At 42.5% G+C, this 27,304-nt stretch overlaps 1 protein-coding gene and 1 pseudogene across 5 annotated transcripts in view; one reads left to right on the top strand and one right to left on the bottom strand.

Annotated features, from left to right (window-relative positions):
• The window catches only part of SPATS2 (spermatogenesis associated serine rich 2), a 131,306-nt gene that overhangs the window by 79,679 nt on the left and 24,323 nt on the right, over window positions 1-27,304 (top strand). For all 5 annotated transcript variants that reach the window (XM_055128050.1, XM_055128049.1, XM_055128054.1 and 2 more), the window contains 5 exons: window positions 4,427-4,535; window positions 5,626-5,675; window positions 11,660-11,915; window positions 12,732-12,908; window positions 18,357-18,492. In XM_055128050.1, coding sequence (XP_054984025.1) covers window positions 4,427-4,535; window positions 5,626-5,675; window positions 11,660-11,915; window positions 12,732-12,908; window positions 18,357-18,492 — 728 coding nt within the window. The remainder of the gene's footprint in view (window positions 1-4,426; window positions 4,536-5,625; window positions 5,676-11,659; window positions 11,916-12,731; window positions 12,909-18,356; window positions 18,493-27,304) is intronic.
• On the bottom strand, window positions 13,837-14,726 carry LOC101552950 (60S ribosomal protein L5-like; annotated as a pseudogene).

The following is a 27,304-nucleotide window of genomic DNA, read 5'->3' as shown; positions in this document are numbered from 1 at the left end:
CATCATTTGATAATTTGTTTTCCATTGCTGAGAGTGAAGAACATATGAGCTCTGATATGAGTTTTTGATTTCTGATATTTAAGTAATTAAGTCCAGAGAGATTTCTGCCAGAAGTCATCGAAAGACAAGGCTGAGAGAGAAAAACCTTTCCCCTCCCCCGGCGGCCTGGGATTGTAGCTCAGTTCACAGTCTAGATGCATTTCTGTAAGAAGCCGCTGTGTGCCAAAAGTGATTAGTAGCCCTCCAGGATCATAGTCTTTAAGGAGCAGAGGAGCTGTTTCGTGTGTGTGGCTGCTCTGGTTCTTGTCTGGGTGGGGAGCGTGCCGGTAACACCCCCGATTCCCGAGATCTCTTGCATGCCTCGTCACTGCAATCTCGTACCTCTAGTTAATGGGGTCTGGAAGATGGCAATCGCCACGTGGGCGCTGCTGCGCTGCCGCTCCCATAGAAAGAAGAGGCCACAAAGCCCACAGTTTTTTTTTAATTTATTTTTTAATAAGTGAATCACCATGAGGGTACAGTTACAGATTTATACATTTTTGTGCTCATGTTTCCCTCATACAAAGTTCGAGAACCCATCCCTTCACCAGTGCCCATTCTCCACCACAAATAAACCCAGCATCCCTCCAACCCTCCCCAATCCCATCTTTCCCCAACCCCACCCTGTCACTGTGGTGGCAGGGTATTCCCTTTTGTTCTCTCTCTCTAATTAGGTGTGTGGTTTGCAATAAAGATGTTGAGTGGCCATTGTGTTCAGTCCCTAGTCTACCTTCAGCACGCATCGCCCTTCCCCCGCATGGCTTCCAACCACATTTTACTTAGTGTTCCCTTCTCTATCTGAGTTGCCTTCTCCCCAGAATGTGAAGCCAGCTTCCAAGCCATGGAGTCAGCCTCCTGGTACTTATTTCTACTAGTCTTGGGTGTTAGTCTCCTACTCTGTTATTCTATATTCCACATATGAGTGCAATCTTTCTATGTCTGTCTCTCTCTTTCTGACTCATTTCACTTAGCATGATACTTTCCATGCTGATCCATTTATATGCAAAGTTCATGACCTCATTTTTTCTAACAGCTGCTTAGTATTCCATTGGATAGATGTACCAAAGTTTCTTCAACCAGTCATCTGTTCTAGGGCATTCGGGTTTTTTCCAGATTCTGGCTATTGTAAACAGTGCTGCAATGAACATACAGGTGCAGATGTCATTTTGACTATACTTTTTTGCTTCTCTGGGATATATTCCCAGCAGTGGTATTGCTGGGTCAAATGGGAGCTCAATTTCTAATTTTTTGAGAAGCGTCCATATTGTTTTCCGAAAGGGCTGAACCAGTTGGCATTCCCACCAGCAGTGTAGAAGGGTCCCTTTCTCCCAACATCCTCTCCAACAGTGGTTGCTTTTGTTCTTTTGGATGTGTGCTAGTCTCTGTGGTGTGAGGTGGTATCTCATGGTTGTTTTGATCTGCATCTCCCTGATGATTAGTGATGTAGAACACTTTTTCATGTGCCTTTTGGCCATTCGTATCTCTTCCTTGGGAAAGTTTCTGTTCATTTCTTCACCCCATTTTCTGATGGGGTTCGATGTTTTCTTCTTGTAGAGTTCAACCTGTAAAGTCCACAGTTTTAAAGAACTTTTAGCCCCATTCATTGAGAGGACTAGAATGAATGACTCCAGTCACAGTAACATCTTGGCTCTGATTTTTGGCACAGGGGTTCAGGTTTTGGGCCCACACTAGGTGGCACTCAGGGGTCGTTGTTCCTGGCTCTGTACTGGCAGTGCTTGGGAGGACAATATATGGTGCTTGGGATTCAAACTGGGATGAGATGAGAGCAAAACAAGTGCCTTAACCCTTGAACTAAGTCTCTGGCTGTTGGTTTCTGTTTGCTTTTCCTTCTTTGGGAAGGCTGTACCTGGCAATGCTCAAGAACTCTTTTTGACTCAGTGCTTGGTGATTGTTTCCTCCAGTGCTTGTAGAGGATAGTAAGGTGCCGGAAATCAAACCTGAAACCCCCAGATGTACCTGGAGATGTCTCCCCAGCCGTAGATCTTGGTTTCTGACACATCCTTACAAAAACAATGAGGCCTTCTTGCTATTAATAACCAATTTTACATTGTATAGTTAGATAAGAAATGAAACTTTAAGGATTAGAAAGGAAGAGAAAGAATGCTGTAGTGCCAACTATATAGTTATCGGGGCATCGGTGCTTGCCTTGCAGGTAGCCAACTCTGGTACAATCCTTGGCAGCGCAGATAACCCCCTGAGCACCACTGGGATTACTTCCTGAGCATTGAGCCAGGAATGAACCCTAAGCATAGTTGGATGTGATCGACCAGTAAGAAGCAAAAATGCTGTTATTTATAAACAGTATAATAAACCGCATTTAAAAAAAATATTTATTGAATCACCATGAGATAGACCATTGCAAAGCTGGTCATGATTGGGTTTCTGTCATACAGTGATCCAACACCCATCCCTCCACCAGTATACATTTCTCACCAGCAGTTTTTCCCACTTCCCTCCCACCATCCCCCAGCACCCCCTCCCCCCGCCCCACAAGCTACCTCTATGGCAGGCATTTTTCTTCTTTCTCTCTCTTCTTTTGTGCATTATGGCTTGCAATACAGGTACTAGGAGGTCATTGTGTTTGTTCAGGGCGTTCATTATTTTTATCGGGAAGGTAAGGCTGGAGTAGCTTTTTTAACTGGGTGGGCAGCTTTGGGGTGTTTACTGCCGAGGCTTTCGAAAGTACATGGAAGTAGGAGGAGGTAGCCCATCCCAACCCTGAGAAAGCTTGGAGATTTCAGTCACAAAACCCACATACCCGAATTTTCAACAGGTTAATATCTCAGTGAGGTCCACCCTGAGATGGTGGAGTCCAGCTGGGGGCATGGTGGCAATTTTGGATTGTTGGAGCAAGCAGCTGCCAGGGACTCTGCGGGGGTGGGCACCACACCGACCCGTTCCCCCTCCAATTTACCCTGGGCTGTTCAGCCATGCACCAGTCTGAGATTAACTGTGGCTTTCAAGATTTACGGATCTCTGTAGCTAGGCTGATAAATGAGCTTGTGTAACTGAGCTGGGAGTTGTTCATGGCTGTGGCTCCCACATACTTACCTTTTGGCTGCTTAATTTCTTGGGAAACTTGGTCCTGGATTGGGGTCTGGCCAGAGGCACAAAGGCAATTTTGGGGTATCAGGAAGCCTTGAAGGCACCATTAGGTTGCTGATGTACTCGCCCTGTTGGTACAGGTTGACCTGCTTGTGGCACCACAACTCCTAATATACTACATTTTAAAAAACAGCACTAAATAGGAATAGCAAGTTAATCAAAATTGCTGGGTACAAAATTTATATACAGAAATGGAATAGATACACAGTGGATAGGGGGTTTGCATTGCACATGTCTAATCTGGCATGACATACAGTCCTGTGAGCCCCAGGGATCCCTGAGTACCACAAGGTGTGACCCAAAGACCATAATAGAGGGAGAGGGAGGGAGAGAGAGAGAGATAAAGAATTATTGTAGTAAAAAAATGAAAAAATACCTTGTGAAGAAATTGAAAAAACCAGTGCTTATGTCTCAAAGAGCAGTTTGACGTCACCCAATGAAGCCCAGTTATTGATGAATTTAATTGGTGGATATATGTGATAGAGACGATCTCTGACTGTTCACAGAAAAAACTAATGCTTGTTTGTTTTGTTTTGAGGCTAGACCTGGCTGTGCTCAGGCTTACTTCTAGCTTTGCATTCAAGAACCATTTTTGGTGGGATTCAGAGGACCATAATGGGTGTCAGGGATTGAACCTGAGTTGGCCACATGCAAGGTTTTACTCTCTGGCCCTTGAAATTAATTTTTATGTGCTCTCTCATCATCTGTAAGTCATCCCCTAGAAGATGATTGTCTGTACTCTCACTGACAGTCAAGAGTAATACAGTTGAAACGATATGTCAAGATCAAAGAAGTAGTATGGTGGGTGGGGGTTTGCCTTGCATGTGGCCAACCTTAGGTCAATCTCCTTCACCAATTATGATACCCTGAGCCAGGAGTAATCTCCCTAAATGCAAGCTAGGAGTAACTGCTGAGCACTGACAGATGTGACTCAAAAACAGAAAAATAAATGATATGTCAGCTGGGATCATAGACTACCCGGATGCCCAACGTGGGTTTGGTTCCTGCACTGTGCAACCTCCAGGCATCACTGGATGTAACCCAGGAGGCCCTCAGACACTGCTAGGATGGCCTTCAAGGCTCCTCACACCTTAGTGCTTCCTGAGCAGCACCACACCTTCAGGTCCAGCCCGAAACCTTCAGATATCATTCAGAAGCCTCACCACTCTCAAAATGAAATGTCACTCCTTTTGCTATTCTATGCAATAGACCTTAGCTGCCAAATGATGTTAGAATTAAATGACTTCGTTATCTTTTCCAGATAAATGCTGTGCGTGCAATAGTTCCCAATAAGAGCAACAATGAAATCATCCTGGTTTTGCAGCACTTTGATAATTGTGTGGACAGAACAGTACAAGCATTCATGGAAGGTAATCCTAGCTCAATTTTGGAAATAGGTTTATGTTTCTTCAAATTGGTCTTTCTTTAGACTTTACAAGCAGGGGTGGGGAATCTTGGTTTTTATTTTTCTTTTCTTGCCAACCACCACTTGGATATTTATAACATCATTTGTAGGCCATATAATATAGGCAGATGAATTGCAGGCAGAGGAGAGAAAACAGATGTGTCTGTCCTGTCATGTACCAATAAGATACATGGGCTGCACATTCTCCACCCCTGTGAAATCTGGTATTTCATAGATGGTATGACAGATTATGATAATATAACATACTTTTGTTTTGTTTTGTTTTGGGGCCACACCTGGTGATGCACAGGGCTCATTCCTGGCTTTATACCCAGGGATCACTCCTTGTGGGGTTTGAGGCATCATATGCAGTGCCAAGGGTTGAACCTCAGTCAGCTGCAAGCAGTGCAAGCACCCCACCCAGTGTAGTCTCTCTGGCCCAGCAGTCTATTTTTTAAAGAATATCTTTCAGCCCTAGAAGTGATCTATTCTTGCATTTTATGATATTTGTAATAAATAAACTTGAAGAACTGCCTTAAAATATTCTCTAATGATATATAAGAAGTAATGTGATCTGTTTTTTGATGGACTTGATTGGTGTTGGGATGAATAAGAATTTCAGAAAAATATTGGGAGGGCAAGCATTCCCAGTCAGTGCTTATGGATCCTGGGATTCACTCCCAGCAACACCAGGCCCTTGTGGGCCAGATGCCTCAATGGTAGGGCCTGGCAGTGCAATGGTGCTTGGGCCCACCAGTGGAAAGGGTTAAGAGGAGACCGCCAGGGATGTGCTCAGTGGTGCTAGGGATCGAACTCTGATCTTTGTTTTCGGCCTTGTTTTTGGCCTTCCACATGGTGCTCGGGTTGCAGGTGCTGCCCAGGCTCTGTAAGAGCTGGGGACCACCAGGGCTAATCCAGGCAGTGCTTAATGAAGTGAACTTTTCCAACCAGGATCTATGGAAATACTCCAACAATTATAAAATGCAGGGACACAATCCTTGCTTGCTCATCCACACAGTGGGAAAAAAATTATCACTATTGGTTTCTCTTTACAGGTAGTGCAAATGAAGTGCTCAAAGAATGGACCATAACAGGCAAAAAAAAGGTAATTAATTGTTTAAAGCATAATATGATTTTGAAATATTAAAAATATGCAAAGCTGTTTTAAAGATACATATCTTTGGTTTACACAGTTAGGGCTTTTGTGATATTGGAACACAGCCTTGTACTTTGCTTTTTGGTCACATCTGGCCATGCACAGGGGTTACTCCTGGCTCTACACTCAGGAATTACTCCTGGCGGTGCTCAGGGGACCCTATGGGATGGTGGGATTTGAACCCGGGTCGGCCGTGTGCAAGGCAAATGCCCTACCCGCTGTGCTATTGCTCCAGCCCCAGCCTTGTGCTTTGAATACTACATAGTCTTTTACATATGGTTTGAGACAGGTAGCACATTAACTTAGCCACAGTACAGTTATTAGGAAATATTAATATTAGTTATACAAGAAGAGCATCTTAGGGTGGGGCTGAAAAGATAATCAGCAGGTAGGACATCTACCTGCACAAAAATTTGGTGACAATAGGTTTGGAGAGAGACAGCAGCAATCACACCAGTGTCACAGAAAGATACAGAAGGGCATTTCTCAGGGCCTGCAGGTGCCATCTGTTTATGATAGCTTCCCTAACAGACCACTGATAATTCTCTCTCCAAGGGTGGGTTTCAGGAAGGATGCCACTGTTGGGAGGATAGAGCTGTGATGGGATCTGTATCCAGCAGTTTCCAGGAATCGAGCTTTGCCCAGCAGTGCAGGCTTCTCCTGTTAGAACAGAAGTTCTGTGTTCTATGTTCCAAGTAGAGGCAGCAACAGCAGCGTGGGTAGTTCTGCTGATAGCCCCTGTGGGGATGGAACAGGTGCTTCTCATAACACAGAAGCCAGTTGTAAAGAGGAGGCGCTTTGCGGAGGCCACAGGTGGGCTTGTTTGGTTCCCAGCTGGGCCCTCCCTGAGAGCTCAGACTGCAGCTCTCTTAGCCTTCAGGGGTTTGGTTGCAAGCACAAATTGTCAGTCACTGCCTTGGACAAATGCCTCGTGGGTAATCAGGTGCTCCCCACGGCAGGAGTGCCAGGTCTTGGTTTTTAGCAGCAGGGCATCCACCCCTGCTCCCCTAGCTCTCAGCTGCAGATCTTTGCTTCCCAGTATCTTACTATTCTGTGCAGGAAATGCTTTCTGAGTTCCATGCCTGGCCATGTGTTCCTTCCCTGATGCAGCCTCCTGGTGTTAAGGCCCCTGATGTGGGTGTGAACCCTATAACCTCTGAAGAAGGGCTGTGTGTAGCAGCTGGCCCATCCTCTCTTGAGTTATTGTGGGGCCTTCTAAGTATATCCACTAGTTCTCTGTCCTCTGCAGTGTTCCTTGTCACTTCTCCCCAGGGACACTGCTCCTCTGACCATCTGATTTTTTACAAGATTATAGTTTCAGAACTGTTTGTTAGGAGAAAGAAGTGTGGCGATTGTCTTTCATTTCCTGCTATTTTGCCATAACTCTAGAGTTCATTAAACTTATTTGATGTTTACTGTGGTCTTTCATCAAATTTGGAAGGGTTTTGTCATGTCTTCAAACACTCTGTAATCTTAAACTTTATGATGTCCGCTTAATGATTTCCCTTAGGCTGTACTCATTTTTGTTTATTTTGGAACTGTAATTTGTGGTACTTAGGTGCTACCGTGTTTTCTGAGGACCGTGAGGTTGGACATCAGAACACACCTCCTGAATACAAGCCATATGCCTTTTGAGCTACCCCTCTCTCTCTCTCTCTTTTCTTCACTTAATTCTTTCTATTTTCCTATATTCAAGTTTGTTGGGTTTTCTTTTTCTTTTTCAAATCTACCTTTGAATCCCTCCTCTGAACTTTTGGTTTTAGTTGTACTTTTCAACTCCAGAATTATTTTTTCGGGGGGAGGGGGTCATACCCAGTGATGCACAGGGATTACTCCTGGGTTTGCACTCAGAAATTACTCCTGGTGGTACTTGGGGGACCATGTGGAATGCTGGGAATCAAACTGGGGTCGGCCACGTGCAAGGCAAATGCCCTACCCGCTGTACTATCGCTCCAGCCCCAACTCCAGAATGTTTTAAAAAATCTTTATTTGACCAGATAGTTTAGTGTTAAGACACCTTCCTTGTAGTCAGTACCTAGCACTGCATATGGTAACCTGAGCACTGCCAGGTATTATGGCCCAAACTGCCAAGTTATTTTAATTTATTCTTCGTAGTCATGACTTTCTCATATTATTCTTTTCTCCTTTGAGCATCTTTAAGACACTTGTTTTGAAAGTGTTAATACGTGTCATCAGGTCTTTTTGGGAGGTGTTTCTGTTGATTCAATCTTTTTTCTTCAGATGAACCATATATTGTTATTTGTTTTTAAGTGTGATTTTTTTGTTGTTGAAAACTGGGCATTTGAACCTCATAATGTAGAAACACTAGAAATCATATTTTCCTCCTTGTTCAATGCTTGCTTTTTTTTTTTTTTTTTGGCCAAGCAGTCTCTTGGCCAAGGGTCAGCCTGACATACAAATATACAAATTTAAGGCCTTCTCAGTTCTTTACTGAACCTTTCTGTGGGCATGTGTGGTCACATGTTTCATCATTTTTTCTGTATATACTGTTGTTTATGAATATCCTACTCTCGGGGTCAGAGTGATACTACAGTGGGTAGGGTGCTTGCTTTGCATACAACCAACTAAGGTTTAATCCCTGACATACCTTAAGGTGTCCTGACCACCACCAGAAGTAAGTCCTAAGCACAGAGCCAGGAGTAACTCCTTAGCAGATTTGGGCACTCCCTCTCCCAAAAAAAAAAAAAAAAAAAAAGACCTTTCTCATTCTAACTCCAGGGAACTGAGTGAAATGTATTGGTCCCTTAATCCCTTAATTTACCTGGAAGTCACTTTAGCAAGAGAGAGAGATTTACAACACTGAAGGAAGGACAAAACAACGGTTGCTTGCATTTTTGTCTTATGCTTCTATCATCAAAATCAGTCATCTGAGATTATAGCACATCTCTGCAATATTTCCCTCCTATGTAGATTGTCAAGTTTTCTAGGAACCATACAGTTACCTATCTCCTGAGTTGAGATAGGGAGTAGGTAGCTGCTAAGAACTGAAATTAACCACAGTTTTTCATCCTTATTTTCCTCTGGCAACTGCAAGCCTTCTACAGACTCCATACTTTTTTTTTTTTTAATTCAATTATCTTGTATTTTTTTTATTTTATTAGTGAATCACCGTGAGGGTACAGTTACAGATTTACATATTTTCGTGCTTGTGTTTCAGTCATACAATGCTCGAGTACCCATCCCTCCACCAGTGCCCATTCTGCACTACCGACAATCCCAGTATCCTTCCCACCTATGCCCATTCTATACCCCCCACCCCACCCTGCCTCTGTGGCAGGGCATTCCCTTTTGTTCTCTCTCTCCTTTTGGGTGTTGTGGTTTGCAATAGAGGTATTGAGTGGCCATTGTGTTCAATCTACAGTCTACTTTCAGCATACATCTCCCCATCCCAGCGGGTCCTCCAACCACACTTTACTTGGTGTTCCCTTCTCTATCTGAGCCACCTTTCCCCCCCGCATGTGAGGCCAACTTCCAAGCCGTGGAGCAAACCTCCTGGTACTTACTTCTACTAGTTTTGGGTGTTAGTCTCCCACTCTGTTATTTTATATTCCACAGATGAGTACAATCTTTCTGTGTCTGTCTTTCTCTTTCTGACTCATTTCACTTGGCATGATTCTTTCCATGTTGATCCATTTATATGCAAAGTTCATGACTTCATCTTTTCTAACAGCTGCTTAGTATTCCATTGTGTAGATGTACCAAAGTTTCTTCAACCAGTCATCTGTTCTCGGGCATTCGGGTGTTTTCCAGATTCTGGCTATTGTAAATAGTGCTGCGATGAACATACAAGTGCAGATGTCATTTTGACTATACTTTTTTGCTTCTCTGGGATATATTCCCAGCAGTGGTATTGCTGGGTCAAATGGGAGCTCAATTTCTAATTTTTTGAGAAGCGTCCATATTGTTTTCCAAAAGGGCTGAACCAGTCGGCATTCCCATCAGCAGTGTAGGAGGGTCCCTTTCTCCCCAGATCCACGCCAACACTGGTTGCTTTTGTTCTTTTGGATGTGTGCCAGTCTCTGTGGTGTGAGGTGGTATCTCATAGTGGTTTTGATTTGCATCTCCCTGATGATTAGTGATGAAGAACATTTTTTCATGTGCCTTTTGGCCATTCGTATTTCTTCCTTGAGAAAGTTTCTATTCATTTCTTCACCCCATTTTCTGATGGGGTTGGATATTTTCTTCTTGTAGAGTTCAACCAGTGCCTTATACGCCTTTGATATCAACCCCTTATCAATGGATATTGGGTGAATATCCTTTCCCATTCTATAGATTGTCTTTGTATTCTGGTCACTGTATCTTTTGCACTGCAGAAGCTTCTTAGTTTAATATAGTCCCATTTGTTTATCTGTTTCCACTTGGTTAATCAGTTGCGTGTCATCTTTGAAGATACCTTTAGCTTGAATATCATGGAGGGTTTTGCCGACCTCGTCTTCAATGTACCTTATGGATTGTGGTCTGATCTTGAGGTCTTTAATCCATTTTGATCTGACTTTTTGTGCATGGTGTTAGGTTGAGGTCTAAGCCCATTCTTTTGCATGTGGTTGTCCAGTTATGCCAGCACCATTTGTTAAAGAGGCTTTCCTTGCTCCACTTCACATTTCTTGCTCCCTTATCAAAGATTAGATGATCATACATTTGGGGTTGTGTGTAGGGATATTCCACCCTGTTCCACTGGTCTGTAGCTCTGCCTTTGTTCCAGTACCATGCTGTTTTAATTGTTACAGCTTTGTAGTAGAGTTTAAGGTTGGAGAGGATGATGCCTCCCATCATCTTTTTCCCAAGAATTGCTTTAGCTATCCATGGGCATTTGTTGTTCCATATGTATTTCAGGATTGCTTGATCCATTTCTTTGAAGAATTTCATGGGTATCCTTATAGGGATCGTATTGAATCTGTATAATGCTTTGGGGAGTATTGCCATTTTGGCAATGTTGATTCTCCCTATCCATGAGCAGAGGATATGTTTCCATTTCCTCATGTCCATTTCATTTCGTGGAGTAGTGTTTTACAGACTCCATACTTACAAAATGATTACATTAGATAATTTTGTTGGTGCAATTATTGTCTAGGTAGGGAGACATTCCTGATGCTTTCTCTGCCATCTTCCTAGAACCTAGGAAGTAGAGCACTTTTATTTTATTTTTCAAAAACTGCTTTATTGTGGTGGGGGCAGGGAGACTTCCCAGCAATGCTGGGCCCAACAGGGCTCTACCTATAGCACTAGGGAAGTGACACAGTGCTGAGAATTGAGCCTAGAGCCATCTTTGTCAGGCATGTGCTTCAGCTCTGAACTAGCTCCCTAGCTTTATTTTTAATCTCTCATAAGACAAAAGATGTAGTTCATTCAGTTTGCTTATATCTTATACCACCTTATCATTAGTATATTAATGTGTTTATGTGTATGAGTCTGTGTGTGTGCAAAGCTCCGAATATATTTGGCTATATAAATTGCCAAATGTACGATACTGTATACCGTACTCGATATGCCAAAAACAGTAACAACGACTGTCCTCATTCCCCTGATCCTGAAAGAGCCCCCAATACACCATCAGGTTACACTAGCATGCGACAGGGACGAATGGAGATGTCACTGGTGCCTGCTTAAGCAAATCGATGAAAAATGGGATGGCAGTGATACAGTGATAAAAATTGCTTGCTTGTTTTTATTTTGTGATTTAATCTTTCTTACTGTGAGTTTTACCAGAAGTACATTTTTATACTTATGTATTTGAGCATATATGAAGCATTTCACTTGATTATTTTAGAAATTCAACACATATAAGAATGTATTTGATTTCTAGAAAAATTTTCAAGAAATTGGTAGCATTGCTTGCCTTTGGGTAGCTAGAGTTACCTTCCAGAATTATGAGGGTCTTTTTTTCCCTCCCCCAAATCTTTAATAACCATTAGAATAAAAAGAAGAAAAGCAAACCCAAACCTGCAGTTGAAGCAAATAACAGTCTCCCGAGTTCCAGTCAAACTGTTTCCACTCAAGAGGAGCAGTCTGCACCTTCCTCAGAAAAGGGTGGTGTCAACGGATACCATGTCAACGGTGCTGTCCATGACTCAGAGTCTGTGGACTCATTCAGTGAAGGCGTGGAGACCCTTTCAATAGATGCCAGAGAACTGGAGGATCCCGAGTCTGCCTCACCAGTGGATAGAACAAGTAAGTTACTAATAGATTTTCTTTTAGGTTGAATTCTGTTGAAATGTAGTTTCTTTTTAGTCTTTGTCTCTCCCTCTCTTTTTTTGTGAGGGGAAAGCCTCCCAAGCATTGCTCAGGAGACCTAATTCCCCACCCCATGCCCCCACCTTAGCCTTGAGGATGCATTGCTACCCAATCCAGACAGTGTTTGGAGAACCATGGGATGCCAGGGATTGAACCTGGTTGAGCAACTTTCAAGACATGTGCTTTAACTAAACCCTGCACTGTTGGGCTGAAAAAGGTAGCTTAACGGTCTAGAGCAAACACTGCCAGGAATGACCCCTGAGCACCCCTAGTGTTGCCCTAGACTAAAAAGTCTCCTTCAAAAAAATTCCTATACCATCTCTCTGGCCAGTGTTATCTCTTATGTTAAAGAGTTACATATTGTGATTACCAAAGATCTTTAAAAATACAAATCTTGTTCGATTGTCTTCATTTTTATTACCTTTAATGAGAAGCTTATATTGAGCATCATCACCTGCACTTCTGTATGCTCAGAGCTGTTGAGGAGGCTTCTCCCTGGTCTGGGCAGGAGCCACCTGTGAGCAACGAGCCAGCCAGACTCTTCTGGATCAGGGGCCAGGGTTGAGCCAGGCACTGTTTAGAGCCTCATCCAAGATTCTTCTCTTGGGTCTATTTTGTCATTTGTTTTTGTTCACTTTTAAAGAGCCATTGTTTTATCTAAAACATATCTTTTTTCCCTTTGTATATACATAAGACTGCCTGTTTGATTAACTTTCAGACTGTGCTCTAAAATGCTGTTGTCTTCTCTGACAGGACCTGCACTGGAGAATGGTGTCTCCGGTTTGGAGTCCAAGTCTTTGTCTGTGCACTCTCCTCAGAACTCTCAACAAAATAGGAATGCTGCCAAATCGCTCTCAAGACCTACCACAGGATCTCAGTTTTCAAATCTGGGCATGGAAGATGTGCCAGTCTTCACCAACAAAAAGCTAGGTAACTCAGACACCTTCCTTTGGGAGCAAACAAAGTCAGTATTTTTTGACTGAGCAGAACAGGTTTTTTGTTTGTTTTCATAGATTTCAGAATGGTAGTAAGTCATACGTTTTCTGTTTTCTGGGCACTGGCTACCAGCCTTTTCCTCTGTGAACAGCTAAAGTTCCTAAGCTTATCTGGTCTTTTGTCCCATTTTTAGTAGAGAAAAAAAATCACCCAGCTCCTCACTGGAAATCTACCTCCTTTAAACAAATAGAAAGCAGCTCCCAACTGCCCTGAGGCTGCTATCAACCCTTAGATTGAGGTTGGGGTGTCCCATGTTAGGAAATGCTGTACTCTATTATGTTTTAATAAATGGTCAATAGATTTATTACTGTCTTTGCAAAAACTTCATTAAAAATGCTGTAAGTATAGCATTTCCTGATAGTGATTGAAGTGTTCCTCAGTCTTGTTACAATGATGGAATTTATGAATGAAAATTAAAATATATCACTAAACTGACTTTTCTAGCATTTGCCTGTTTCTTTTATTTGCTTCACTACAGCACTTTCATGCTGTTTCCTCCTCCATTTCTTCCTCCTTCTCCTCCTCCTCCTCCTTTCTCTTCCTTTTCCTCTTCCTCTGAGCAAGGCAAATACCCTACCCTCTCTCCAGCCCATTTTCTCATTTTTATCTCCTGATTTAAGCAACGGCAAAAGGCTGTTTCTGGCTCTGTTCAAACACAACCTCTGGCAGTGCCCAGGCTCTTAAGTGGTGCCAGGTAGAACCAGGGTTGCAGCACCAAGGCAAGGCAAGATCCTAGCTCCTGTACTCACTCTCAGGCCTCTCAAAGTTTTTATTTTTAGTTTAGTTTTGTTTTTTTCACTTCTTGGTCAATATATTTATTACTGTCTTTGCAAAAACTTCATAAAAAACCATGGTTTGATTTTTAGCTCTCAGCAGCCTTCTCCTGAGCTTTGATGAAACTTGCTTTCTTCTGGGTTACCCTATCTTTCTTCTGGACAAAGAACCATTTGGGGATGGTACCACCTCTTCTTTTTAACTTCTCTCTTAGGTTTCTTCTCATAAATAGGGTTTGCCCATATGACCAAATGAGCTTTATTATACATCTCCTCCATCATGTCTGGAGTTATATTGTTCTTTATGTATTGAAAAAACTGTTTCTTGTAGGCATCTTCATCTTCTTCCATTAGGTAATGCATATACTCTGCAATGTTCTGCCCCATAATGTGTTTCCGATGTACTTTAATGTTGAATTCCTTACTTTCTGAGTCATAGCCAGGGAATTGTTTGGTACTGTGAGGAATAGACAAGCCTCCACCCGCTCTCCTTTCAGGGCCCCAAAAACTTTGTTTCCAGTCCTGGAAATAAATCCTGCATCCAAATAGGAGGTGAAGGCATCAGGTTGTCTGTCAATGCTTTCCACATTATATTTATCTCCACTTGGCCTTGATAAATTTTGGACATGCCAAATCTATTGAGAAACCTGCGGGCCAGCAGCAAACCAGTACACTACAGCGTAATTTGTCAGGCCAACCTTCACACCATACTTGGGAAGTTCATGAGCATATGCTACACAAGCTATCATATCTCCTTCTATACAAGCATAAGCAGTATGGCAAATGATGTCTCTGTTGGTGACACAAACTATCACTCTATATTTGGTTTGTTTTATTTATTTTTATCCTGGATTAACAAACATTTCTGAGCACAGTAGTTGGTTTTGCTCTCTCGCTGCCTCTGAAATTTCACTTGGTATCTCTTGAAGTACGCCTTATTCTTAACAACCTTAACAAAGCCCATCCTGCAGAATAGAGACCACCGTCCACAGCTTGACACAATCTACAGGCAGAGCAGCCCTCTGGGGGAAGGAAAAGCAAAGTTTTTATTTTCCAGAAATGATTTCTCTGTTTTATTTCATTTTGGATGATTTCTAAAATTGCTGTCTTCAAATTTGCTACTCTTGTTAAAAAATTCATAATCTGCTAATAATCCTGCCCATTATTTTTATTGTAGACTTTGTTTTTTGTTTTTCTTTTTCTCACCTTGAAACGTTCATTTGGGATCTATTAAAATCCACGTATTGGGGCCAGAGAGCTAGTACAGGGGTTAAGGCACTTAACCAACCTACTTAGGTTCACTCCCTGGTACCACCCCTGAGTACTACCTGTAGGGAGCAATCCCCTAGCACAGAGCTGAGAGTTGCCCACTGAGCACTGCTGGTTGTGTGAAACAAAAAATAAAATTTAAAAAAAAATTGTCTTTTTTTCTTCAAACTTTTTTTGGGTTTTGGGCCACAGCAGCAATGCTCAGGAATTATTCCTGGCTCTGGGCTCAGAAATTACTCCTAGTAGTGTTCAGGGGACCATTTAGGGTGCCGGGGATCAAACAAATCCAGGTTGGTTGCGTGCAAGGCACGCAGCCTTTCTGCTACTATACTATCACTCTGGCACCTTTTTCCTTTTTCCATATCTTTCCTCAACATTCTTATGCTTCCCTCTGCTTGTTTAAGCACATAGTATCTGATACTAGTTGTTTGATGCTCTTATCTACTTGATTTCTGCACTTGTCTCAGTTCATTTATTTCACTCCTTCACTGTATCACTGTCGTCCCATTGCTCATCGATTTGTTCAAGCGGGTGCCAGTAACGTCTCCACTGTTTTTGGCATATCAAATGTGCCACAGGTAGCTTGCCAGACTCTGCCGTGCGAGATTCTGCATCTCTCTCTTCCAGGAGCGTTGTTTTATAGTCTCTGGATTTTGGCCGTTGATGAGATTACATGGAGCCAGGGGCAGTTTGTGGGTGTTACTGCCAAGCTACTGGAAAATGGGGGTTCTGGGTGAAGGAGGCCCAGTCCCGATCCAAGTAGACCTGGAGATCTCAGCCACGGATCCTGCATCCCTGAGTTCTCTGTCGGTTCCTTCATGCGTGAGGCTCGTCCGAGCATGTGGAGAGTGGCCTTGAGCATGGCTGTGACTGGGTTCTGGAGTTTTTAGGCTGCCAGGGCTCTGCTTGGGGTGGGGAGGGAAATTCAACTCGCCCCTCCCCGGATTTCCCCAGTGAAGACAGCCTGCGCGGGGGCAGGAGATTCTGCCATTTTTACTACCATTTTACTCCATGTGGGTTATAGATTTTTTCCCTTTGTCTGTTAGTTTATTGTTGGATTGAGATATTGTGAAATTTCTTTTGGTTTCCAGGTGTTTTTATATTCCTTTAAATAGCTTTGTAATCTATTCTGATCTCAGTTATTTGAAAAGGGTTTGAGGCCTGTTTTTAAACTTGTCAGGTGTAATTAGAGCCTTTTAGTCCTGGGTTTCTTTTCCCTCCTTACTGAGGCAGTGCGGCCTCTGGCGGCATGCACAGGAACTGCCTACTTATGTGTCCTGGTGGGCCCCGTCCTGTGGTCCTTTCCAGGAATTCTTTTCCCTGTCTCAGATAATTTCTCATGCCAGCACAATCAGAATCCTCTCTGGATTTTTTTTTTTTCACAACTCTGATCTTTGTGTAACTCAGGAGGGAAATGGTATCTAAAATTCTCAGGGCAGAGTACTCACTGAATTCTTTTTTTTTTTTTTTTTTTCAATTTTTGTATTGGTGAATCACCGTGAGGTACAGTTACAGACTTACAAACTTTCATGCTTGCATTTCATTCATACAGTGGTCGAGTGCCCATTTTCCATCACCAATGGTCCCAGCATCCCTCCCACCACCCCTACCCCATCCTCCCCCCATCCCTTCCCGCCTCTGTGGCAGGGCATTCCATTTTGCTCTCTCTCTCCTTTTGGGTGTTGTGGTTTGCAGTAGAGGTATTAAGTAGCCATCATGTTCGGTTTATAGTCTACTTTCAGTCCGAATCTCCCATCCTGAATGGGCCCTCCTAGCATCCTTTACTTGGTGGTCCCTTTTCTATCTTAGCTGCCTTTTCCCCCAGCATGGAAGGCAGCTTCTAAGCTGTGGAGTATACTTCTGAATTCTGTTTTTGGTTTGTTTTTGGGCCACACCTGATGATGCTTAGGGGATACTCAAATTTCACCTGACGGTACTGGGGGATCAAATGAGATTCTGAGAATCAGACTTGGGTGGGTTGCATGCAAGGCAAACACTCTACCTGCTGTACTGTCGCTCCAGCCTCATCTCCCTGAATTCTTAATTCTGCTCTCTTAAGTCAGAGACTCTCCAGCTGTTTAGGGTAGCTCCTCCATGTATCACAGCCTGGAAACACTCTGGTGGCACTAAGTTGGAGGGATCAAAGATCTCACTTCGATGTTTATTCAAGGAAAAAGTATCGTTATTTGAAAATCATGGTTTCTCTCATGTGTTTTGAGACAGAAAAGTGAATATAATTTGAGCCTAGGAATTCACAGTCTCCCCTAGCACTACCAGAAATGGCCCTCTGAGCGCTGCTGGGTGTGACCCAGAAAAGAATATGTATAAAACACTCCTGGGAATATACCCCGGAGAAGCAAAAAAATATAGTTAAAATGACATCTGCACCTGTATGTTTATCGCAGCACAGTTTACAATAGCCAGAATCTGGAAAAAAACCGAATGTTCGAGAACAGATGACTGGCTATAAAAACTTTGGTACATCTACACAATGGAATACTATGCAGCTGTTGGAAAGCATGAAGTCATGAAATTTGCATATAAGTGGATCAACATGGAAAAGTATCATGTTGAGTGAAAATGAGTCAGAAAGAAAGAGACAGACACAGAAAGATTGCACTCATATGTGGAATATAAAGTAGCAGAGAGGTACGAGCTAGCAATGATGCAACCTCTGGCAGAAAGCCCTTTGGACTTAGTCACTAAAATACTAAAGTACAGAAACCTAGAACCTCATGGCCGCTACTGTGGCCACACGACCTCATATCTCCTCATTCTCAGAAATGGAAAACAAATTATCAAATGCTTCTTTTCCAGCAGGTCCGACTCTGGGGGGGAAACTCCAAACAATAATAGTGAGTTTTTTTGTTTGTATGTAATCAAAGTAAAGAGAAAGTAAAGTGAAATTTACCAACTACACAGGCGGGGTGGGGGGCTAGGGGACAGGGGGACGGGGGGGGGGGGTATACTGTGATTCTTGGTGGTGGAATATATGCACTGGTGAAGGGATGGATGTTCGAGCATTATGTAACTGAGACTTAAGCCTGAAAGCTTTGTAACTTTCAACCTGGTGATTCAATAAAAAAAATAAATTTATAAAAAAAAAGAATATGTATAAAAACATAATTTCAGTTGTGAAGATACCTATGTTGCCTTTTGTTTGTCTTTGGGCCACACCTGGCTGTGCTCAAGGACTACTAGTTGTGAGGCTCAGGGAATCACATGAGGTACCGGGGATTGAACCCAGGTCGGTCAAGGCAAGGCAAGTGCCCTACCTGTTGTACTGTTTTCCATCCTTTTTATTTTATTTTTTTTAATTAACTCTTGTTTTTTCCCTAAGGTTCCAGTATTGAAAAATCCATGAAAGACCTTCAACGCTGTACAGTGTCTCTTGCACGGTATCAGGTTGTAGTTAAAGAAGAGATGGATACTTCCATTAAGAAAATGAAGCAAACTTTTGCAGAATTGCAGAGCTGGTAAGTTATAATTGCATTTGATATAGCACAGAAATGATTATTTGTAGTTAACCGTTCCCAGGTTATTTTATTCCTGACGTTAGCTACTCTACATTGTAAAGAGAGACTTAAAAACCTTTGCTGAATTGAGCTTCTTACTTCATTCTGCTGCTTTTTGTCAGAGTACGGATGAATACAGAGTATTGCAGAGAACTTGCTCTAGAAATAATCTTGAGATTACTATGTTTAGGAAGGAACAAATAGTAATGGGGAGAACAAATAATATTGGGTCTATCTAAACCCAAGAATCTGTAACCAAGAACCAGAGAGATAATACATTGGATAGGGCGCTTGCCTTATATGTGACTGACCCAGGTTCAATCTCCAGTATCACGTATGGTCTTCCTGAGCCTGTCCAGGAGTGTCCCCTGAACACAGAGTTAGCACAGAACATAGCTGGGTGTGATTCTAAAACAACAATAAAGAATCCGTAACTAATGACAGGGTCTTAAAAGTGTTGCCTGTTTGCCTTGGTTCCCTTCCCTGCCGCTTTGTTGTAATGACTGAGAGTGGCGCACACACACTTGATTGTGGTGCTTTCCAGGAATCATAAATAGGTCAGGCCCACCAAGATCTTCCTTGGCATTGGAACTGTGATGACAGTTGAACCTGTGACCTTTGAGCTCTCTTTCCAGCCCAGTAAAATATTTTGGAGGAGAAATATGTTCTAATATTTTCTAGGATACCAGAGCTGTTTTAAATATTAGATAGGAAGATATTGGGACTGGAGACATAGTATAGTGGGGAGGGCACTTGCCTTGCACATGGCCAACCTGGGTTTGGTCCCGATACTTCATTATGGTCCCCAAATCTGCCAGGAGTGATTTCTGAGCACAGCCAGGAATGAGCCCTGAGCACTGCCAGATATGGCCACAAAACAAAACAAAAAATAGATACTAAGATGTTAACTTAATACTTAAGTCTATAAACTTCTTGGGTAACATTGGCATATATTTATAAATGGAAAGGAATTTTGCATGTTTGTTTGGGCCTCTCAAGCTCTTTATTTGTTCAGGCCTTTCAGGAGGCCTGGCATCCCACGGTGATTCTCAACATCCAAGCCAGGAGGAGTTCAGTACAAGGGTACAAGTTAGCAGTGGTGGGGGGTACTATTTGGTGCCAGGAATTGAACCCAGATTGAACATGCAAGCATGCACCCTAACCACTGTATTATCTCCCTGTTTGGGGGACAAGTTTGGATTGGGGCACACACAGTAGTGCTTGAGCTACTTATGACTCTGGGATTATAGGAAGACAAGCAGCTAGACTGAAGATTTAATACTCTCCATTCTGCTTATTTATAAGATTTGGTTGTATCTTTGACCAAATTTACTTCCTCGCACCTATTTTCTTACCTGACTATGGGCTTATTCTTTAGTCATATGCATTTGTGTCCCTCTTCCCAAACTTATTTGTTCGTTTTACACTACAACAGATGAGGCAGAAAAATTATAGATAGACTCTGAGCTTCTTTTGTTTTGTTTCCATAGGAATAAACAAAAGTATAGAGTAAGGGGCTGGAGCAATAGCACAGCAGGTAGGGCATTTGCCTTGCACGCAGCCAACCCGAGTTCAATTCCCAGCATCCCACGTGGTCCCCAAGCACAGCCAGGAGTAATTCCTGAGTGCAGAGCCAGGAGTAACCCCTGTGCATTGCCAGGTGTGATCCAAAAAGGAAAAAAAAAGTATAGATTAAAACCTCCAAAAAGTTGCTGGCGCCTACTTGCGTCATTTGCAAAGTGATATCACTCAACATAAACAAACGCTGCTTTTATAGTAACTAATTCATCTACTAGTTTATCTGTGCTTTGTTCTGAGTCCTTAGTTTCTCCTTCTGGAGTTATAGTTGTCATATCTTCAGCTTTTCTTTCTTTTTGACTGAGTCACATACAGCAGTACAGTGGGGCTACTCCTGGCTCAGTACTCTGGTGTTGCTCCTGGTGGTACTCAGGGGAACTTGTAGTACCAGGGATTGAATCTGGGCCTCCTGCACACAAAACATGTGCTCCCTCTCTCAGGGGCTCTTATGCTTTTCTTGACATGCATTTTATTTATTTATTTATTTATTTATTTATTTATTTATTTATTTATTTTTGCACTTTTTGGGTCACACCCGACGATGCTCAGGGGTTCCTCCTGGCTCTGCACTCAGGAATTACTCCTGGCGGTGCTCGGGGGACCATATGGGATGCTGGATATCGAACCCGGGTCCGCCGAGTGCAAGGCCCTACTCTCTGTGCTATCGATCCAGCCCCATTGACATGCATTTTAACATTCACATTTGCTTTTCAATATGTTGGTTAGTATCACTTTTCCAGCATATAATATGCTCCTCTGAATCTTTTTTCTTGTCTAAATTCAATTTTTTCTTCCAAAGATACTTGTCACTGGGATCAAAGAAATAATACAGGAGGTATGACACTTGCCTTGCATACAGCTGAACCTGCTTTGACTTCTGCCCTATAGGGGAGCTCAAGTCCCCACTCCCTCCTCCATCCTAAAAAAAAAATGTTATTTTAAACTAATAACTCCTAGAATTATTTTAACTCCTAGAATTTTTAAAGGGTTTTCCTTTTGCTAAAGCTCTGAAAGGAAGCAGCATGTACGGATTATCATCATACCAGATATTGTTGGTTCATTTGTAAAAGAATGAAGAGCTTCGATTAGGTCTTCTAAAAGCCTTTGTTCATCCTGATGTTTAGCTTACTGGTTATTTAGAACTGGAGCAATAGCACAGCAGGTAGGGCATTTGCCTACGTGTGGTGTGGCCAACCCCTGGGTTCGAGTTCATTCCCAGCATCCCATATGGTACCTGAGCACTGCCAGGAGTAACCCAAAAAAAGCAAAAAAAAAAAAAAAAAGTAACCTGAATCTAGAAATGCAGACAAGGAAGTTCCTCTTGACTTGAAACTCAAGGGGGAAGCCTCCTTCAATAAATTACAAATGCAATAGTCACCTGCCTACGAACTGTATATTTAGGATTGATTAGCAGACCAAGCAAGCAGGTCAATTTAACTTGAGGAAAAAGATTACCCACTCTTTCCTGCTGTTCTAAAGCCCTCCTCTCTGGGTGCCTGGGTTTATAAACTACCTTATTTCAATGCCTCTGGTAGTTGCTACTTCCAGACATAGTTGACAGCTGCGCTAACTCCATTTGGCATCAAACCAGAGCGTGGAGTCAATGTCACTTAGGAGCCATGTTTTATTCTTGGTTGGTTATAGTATAGAAGAAAAGCAAAGGGTTCTAACAGATTTGCAAGACTAAGATTACATTATTCCTGACAAGGCACTAGGGGAATTATATGGATAACTGCTTTCACTTTGAGGCCAGATGAAATCTGACATACCTGAGAGGAGGTAAAATCAGGAGCTTTCCAGTACATAAAACTAAAAATCGGGGGCTGGAGAGATAGTACACTGCTTGCCTTGCATGCAGATGACCCAGGTTCAATCCTCTCCATCCCTGGAGTAATTCCTGAGTGCAGAGCCAGGAGTAATCCCTGAGCATCACCGGGTGTGCCTTCCCCCCCAAAAAAGAAAAGAAAAACATAAAATCTGTTTTTTGTTTTGTTTTGCTTTTTGGTTTGGGCCACTCCTGGCAATTCTCAGAGCTTACCCCCTGGTGAGCTCAGGTACCATATGGTATGCCAAGGATCAAACACTCAGTGGTCACATGCAAGGCTAACACCCTAATCACTGTACTATCTCCCTAGCCCTAAACTGTGTTCTTATTGAGAATTCAGTAATTAATCATATTTAGACCCGTTAAATTTTTTGATAATAAGATTTGTCTAGTATGCCAAAAAGATAATCTAGCAGGCAAGGCATTTGCAGCCAACCTTGGTTTAATCCCCAGCACTGCATATAAGTCCCCTGAGCCGCATTTTGAGTTATTCCTGAGCACAGTGCCAGGTGAGCCAGGCTGTGTGCAGGACAAGTTCACTGCACTATCCCTCTTACTCCCTCAGCTTGCCTTTTACTTTTTTTTTTTTTTTTAATTATTTATTTGGGCAGGAGCGATAGCACAGCGGTTGGGCGTTCGCCTTTCACACGGCAACCTGTATTCAATTCCTCCACCCCTCTCGGAGAGCCCGGCAAGCTACCGAGAGTATGGAGCCTGCACAGCAGAGCCTGGCAAGCTACCCGTCTCGTATTGGATATGCCAAAAACAGTTACAATAAGTCTCTCAATGAGAGACGTTACTGGTGCCCGCTCGAGCAAATTGATGAGCAACAGGATGACAGTGACAGTGACAGTGAATTATTAATTTATTTAATTTTGGTTTGGACTACACCTGATGGCATTCGGGGCTTACCCCTGGCCCTGTGCTCAGTGATTATTCCTGGCAGGCTCAAGGGACTCTATGGGGTGCTGGGAGTCAAACCAGTGTCTTACCCACTGCACTATCTCTCCAGCCCCTTGGATTTTCTTTTAAATGAAAATTTATATTTCAGGGGGCTGGAGCAATAGCACAGCAGATAGGGTGTTTGCCTTGCACAGGGCCAACCTGGGTTCGATTCCCAGCATCCCATATGGTCCCCTGAGCACTGCCAGGGGTAATTCCTGAGTGCAGAACCAGGACTAACTCCTTTGCATCACCGGGTGTGACCTAAAAAAAGAAAAAAAAAAAAAAAAAGAAAAGAAAATTCTGTTTCAGAACCTGAGGAAAATGCTCAGAGGGCTAGAGAGTATTCATTGTATGCCACAAGCCAGGTTCAGTCCCTGGCACTGCTCGGTACAACCTTCCTGCCCCGCCAACAAAACCAAGCGTGATCTCCAAATACCAGGATAGCCCCAAAACAAACAGAAAACAAATGGTACTAAAAAACTGAGAACCATATGTCCAAAAAAAATTTGTTTATTTTGATCTCACACTGTGTACAGAAGTTAATTTAAAGTGAATTAAACATCTTGAGTTTAGGCCTGAATCTGAAAAATATTGAGGAAAAAGGCAGTAGCCTACATGATATTTAGACCTGAAAGGTGTTTCTGTGATTTGTGTGATATGTTTTGTATTGGGGTCACACCAGCACTGCTCAGCACTTACTTTTGGCTCTGTGTCAGGGGTCACTTGCTAGGGCTCCAGGAACCATATTGGGTGCCAGAGATTGAATCCGAGTCGGCTCCATGTAAAGTAAGCAACCTGCTGTACTCTCTCTCCAGCTCTGGTGTTTTCAATTATTTGTTCCCATTGCGGAGAGGAGATGAAAAGCCACTTCCATAAAGAAGATATTCTGGAATAACCAATAAGCATATGAAAAAGTTTTTATTGTCACCTCTTATTAGGGAAAGGCAAAGCAAAACAACAGTGAGGTATTATATCTCACAGCACTGACTATGACATACATCAAAATTATTGGATATGGGGCCAGAGAGATAGTCCAGTGGGTAAGGTGCTTGTTTTGCATGCAGCTGACTGGGTTTAATCTCCCAAGCACCTTCAAGACTGATCCCTGAGCACTGAGCCAGTAGTAAGCCCTGAGCACCACCAGGTGTGGCCCCAAAACTCCCCCAAACAAAAGCAAAACTGGATATACACCACAGTTTCTTTATCTAGTCTGTGGTATATAAGCATGGTGGAATACTACTTGGCTATAAGAAAAAAATGAAATCATGTAATTTGCCACTTTGGGCATGAAGCTCAAAGGTTTCATAGGCTAAGTGAAGTCAAGCAGGAGAGAGACAGACACAGAATCATCCCCCTCATATGTGGGGTGTAAACACAGTAAGAGAAAAGGAAGTGGCCAAAGACAACAGATCCTGAGAACTGGTTTACTGAACTGAATTTACTAAGAGGGTGGGGGATGGGGACAGTGGGAGGGTGGTTGGGATGGGACCCTGAAACAATGGGGGAAACTCCCTAGTGGTGTGTGTTGGGTTGGAGTATTGTATGCATGAAACTCTGTTATTAATAGTATTTTAAATTATGGTGACTAAAATGAAAAAAGGAGGAGAGGTGGAAAGATAGTACATTGGATCTTTGCCTTGTATGAGACCAACTTAGATTTCATCCCTGGCACCCCATATGGTCCCTTTAGTCCACCAGGAGTGACCCCTGAGTGCAGAGTCAGAGTCAGGAGCAATCCCTGAGCACCACCAAGTGTGGCCTTAAAACCGAAATTAATTTAATTTAAAAAAATAAAAAGAATGAAACTTGCTACTTTCCCCCCCCCCCCCGCCCCAGACAGCACTGCCAGGTGGGTCCCTATTAAAAAATTAAATTTTCTGCTAGCTTGATACTCAGGTGATAGAGCACGTGCCTAGCATGTATGAGGCTTTGGATTTAATCTCCAACTTTGCATGCCTCCAAGTACTGCCAGGGTGGCCCCGATAAAAAAATAATGAAATTTAAATGAAATTGAGAAAAGAATATTTTATTTGAATGGAGTTCATGCCCAATTCAATCAGCTTAATCAGTGGCTGAGTAAATAGCAGTACTCCTACATTAAAAAATTAATTCATTTATTCATTAAAAAATGTAAAAACCATGCTTTCCCCCTTCTTTCCCAACTGTTTTTAGGACCTCAGATATTTTTGTTAGACAACTAAATATTTTTTTTAAGTGCTGAAGTTATTTTCCTCCTCCTCTGGAGAAGCCTGAGAGTTCTCTCTCACTACCCCCCTTTTCCTCCCTCCCCTCTTTCTCTCTTCTCTCTCTCTCTCTCTCTCTCTCTCTCTCTCTCTCTCTCTCTCTCTCTCTCTGTTTTATGGTCACAGTGGTGGCTTACTCTTGAGTCTGTGCTCAGAGTCACACCTGGTGATGCTCAGGGACAATATAGAGTGTTGATATTGAACCTGGGTTGATGGCATACAGTCAAAGGCCCTAACCCTGTCAATCACTCTTGCCCCAATCTATGTTCATCCTGATTAAGTTTCTCTCTCTCTTCCTCTCTCTCTTTCTCTCCCCCTCCCCAACTACCCCTCATTTCTCTAAATTTCTTTCAATAAAAAGTGATTTTATTTTACTCAAAAAGTAAAAAGTAACTTTTATTTTATTTCAGAGCATTTTAGTATTTTATTTCAGGTATGAGTGTACAAATGTGGTACAAATGTGTTTACCAATTTATTATTCTACAGTGATTAGATTCCTGTGGACCCATCCAATTAATTTTACATGTTTACATACTACATATTTTTTTTGTTTTTTGTGGTTCTTTTCCTCCATTTTATACTTTACTTTTTGTGCCTGTCATACTCATGTTTTGGTATTTTTTCATTGAAGAGTGAAAGATTATTGGAAAAAAAGGAACATTTCATTTGAATAAATCTCCACCTTTTGGACTAGAGCGATAGCACAGCGGGTAGGGCGTTTGCCTTGCACGTGGCCGACCCAGGTTTGATTACTCCATCCCTCTCAGAGAGCCTGGCAAGCTACGCCCGCACAGCTGAGCCTGGCAAGCTACCCGTGGCGTATCCGATATGCCAAAAACATTGGAGACGTTACTGGTACCCGCTCCAGCTAATTGATGAGCAACGGGATTACAGTGACAGTGATACAGTGAAATCTCCTTTAATTTTGTAATTCAGAATGTTATATCCATTCTTCTTGTTGAACCTGGAGTACAGGTCGCAAAGTTCTGCTTTACCTGCTTCTGTGGGCTTCACTCATGCGTGAGGTTCCAAGTGTCCGGAAAGTGGCCTGGAGCGTGGAGGTGGCTGGGTAGTAACTTAGAACTTGGAGTGATTTGTGATTTAGATATTCTTCAGGTCAGATCTTACTTATGGAAAGATTTAAGATTAAGGGAAAAATCAGTATGGAGTTGAGTCAATTAGAAAATTCTTTCCCTTCCCTCCCCTCCCCTCCCCTCCCCTCCCCTCCCCTTCCCTTCCCTTCCTTTCCTTACTCTCCTTGCAAGGTTGGTCTCATGCAAAGACTATCCACTGTACTATCTACCCACTATACTATCTCTCCAGAAAGATTTCTTGAAGGAAGATTATTTCCAAGCCCTAAAAGAATAGTAGGTTCTCAGAATGTAGGCTGTAGTAGTAAAGCACCTGCCTGGTATGCATGAACCCTGAATCTTGTCCTTTTTTTCCTCCACTTCATTTTGTATTTATTTTATTTCTTTATTTTTGTTTTGATGCCACCCCCAGCAGTGCTCTGAACTGACACTTCGCTCTGTGCTCAGGAATCACTCCTCACAGGACTGGGGGAACCATAAGTGGTGGAAATGGAACCCAGGTTGGATGTGTGCTAGGCAAGCCCCCTTACTGTACAATCACTCTCGCATAATCAGTGATTTATTAACACATTTCCTCTATACTGTGCTTTCTTTTTCTGTGTACTAGACAGTGTCTCTGTCTTCGATATATCTTTGTTGTTTTAGCCACACAACTCGATTAGACATTGCTACAATTTCAGGGAAAGGATTTTTTTAAAAAATCAGGCTCTCAAATGAGAGTGTAGTAAAAAGTAATAAAATAAAAGTAATATTTGAAACTGGGGATATAATTCAACAGACTGAGAGCATGTTTTGTAGGTAAGAGGTACTTCATACTCTCCCAGATACTGTCAGCTATTCTCCCCTCAAGAAACTAAAAGTCTAATGAGTTAGTGACTTGCAATGTGTTTTAACACTACAGTGATTTTTTTTCTTACTACCTAGAAACTTAAACATGAATCTTAATAATTCTTTTTTTTTTTGAATGGATTATAAAGTGTCACCATGTCAATGAGGGGATTAAGGCCACAGCTGTCAGTGTTCAGCACTTTAAGCTCTGGGCTTTCTTGCATCACTCCTGGAGGTACTCAGGAGACCTTGCAGTGCCAGCA

This window comes from Sorex araneus, chromosome 2, assembly GCF_027595985.1.
Source record: "Sorex araneus isolate mSorAra2 chromosome 2, mSorAra2.pri, whole genome shotgun sequence".
In the NCBI taxonomy this organism is placed as follows: Eukaryota; Metazoa; Chordata; class Mammalia; order Eulipotyphla; family Soricidae; genus Sorex; species Sorex araneus.
This window is presented reverse-complemented; position numbering and strand designations above follow the sequence as displayed.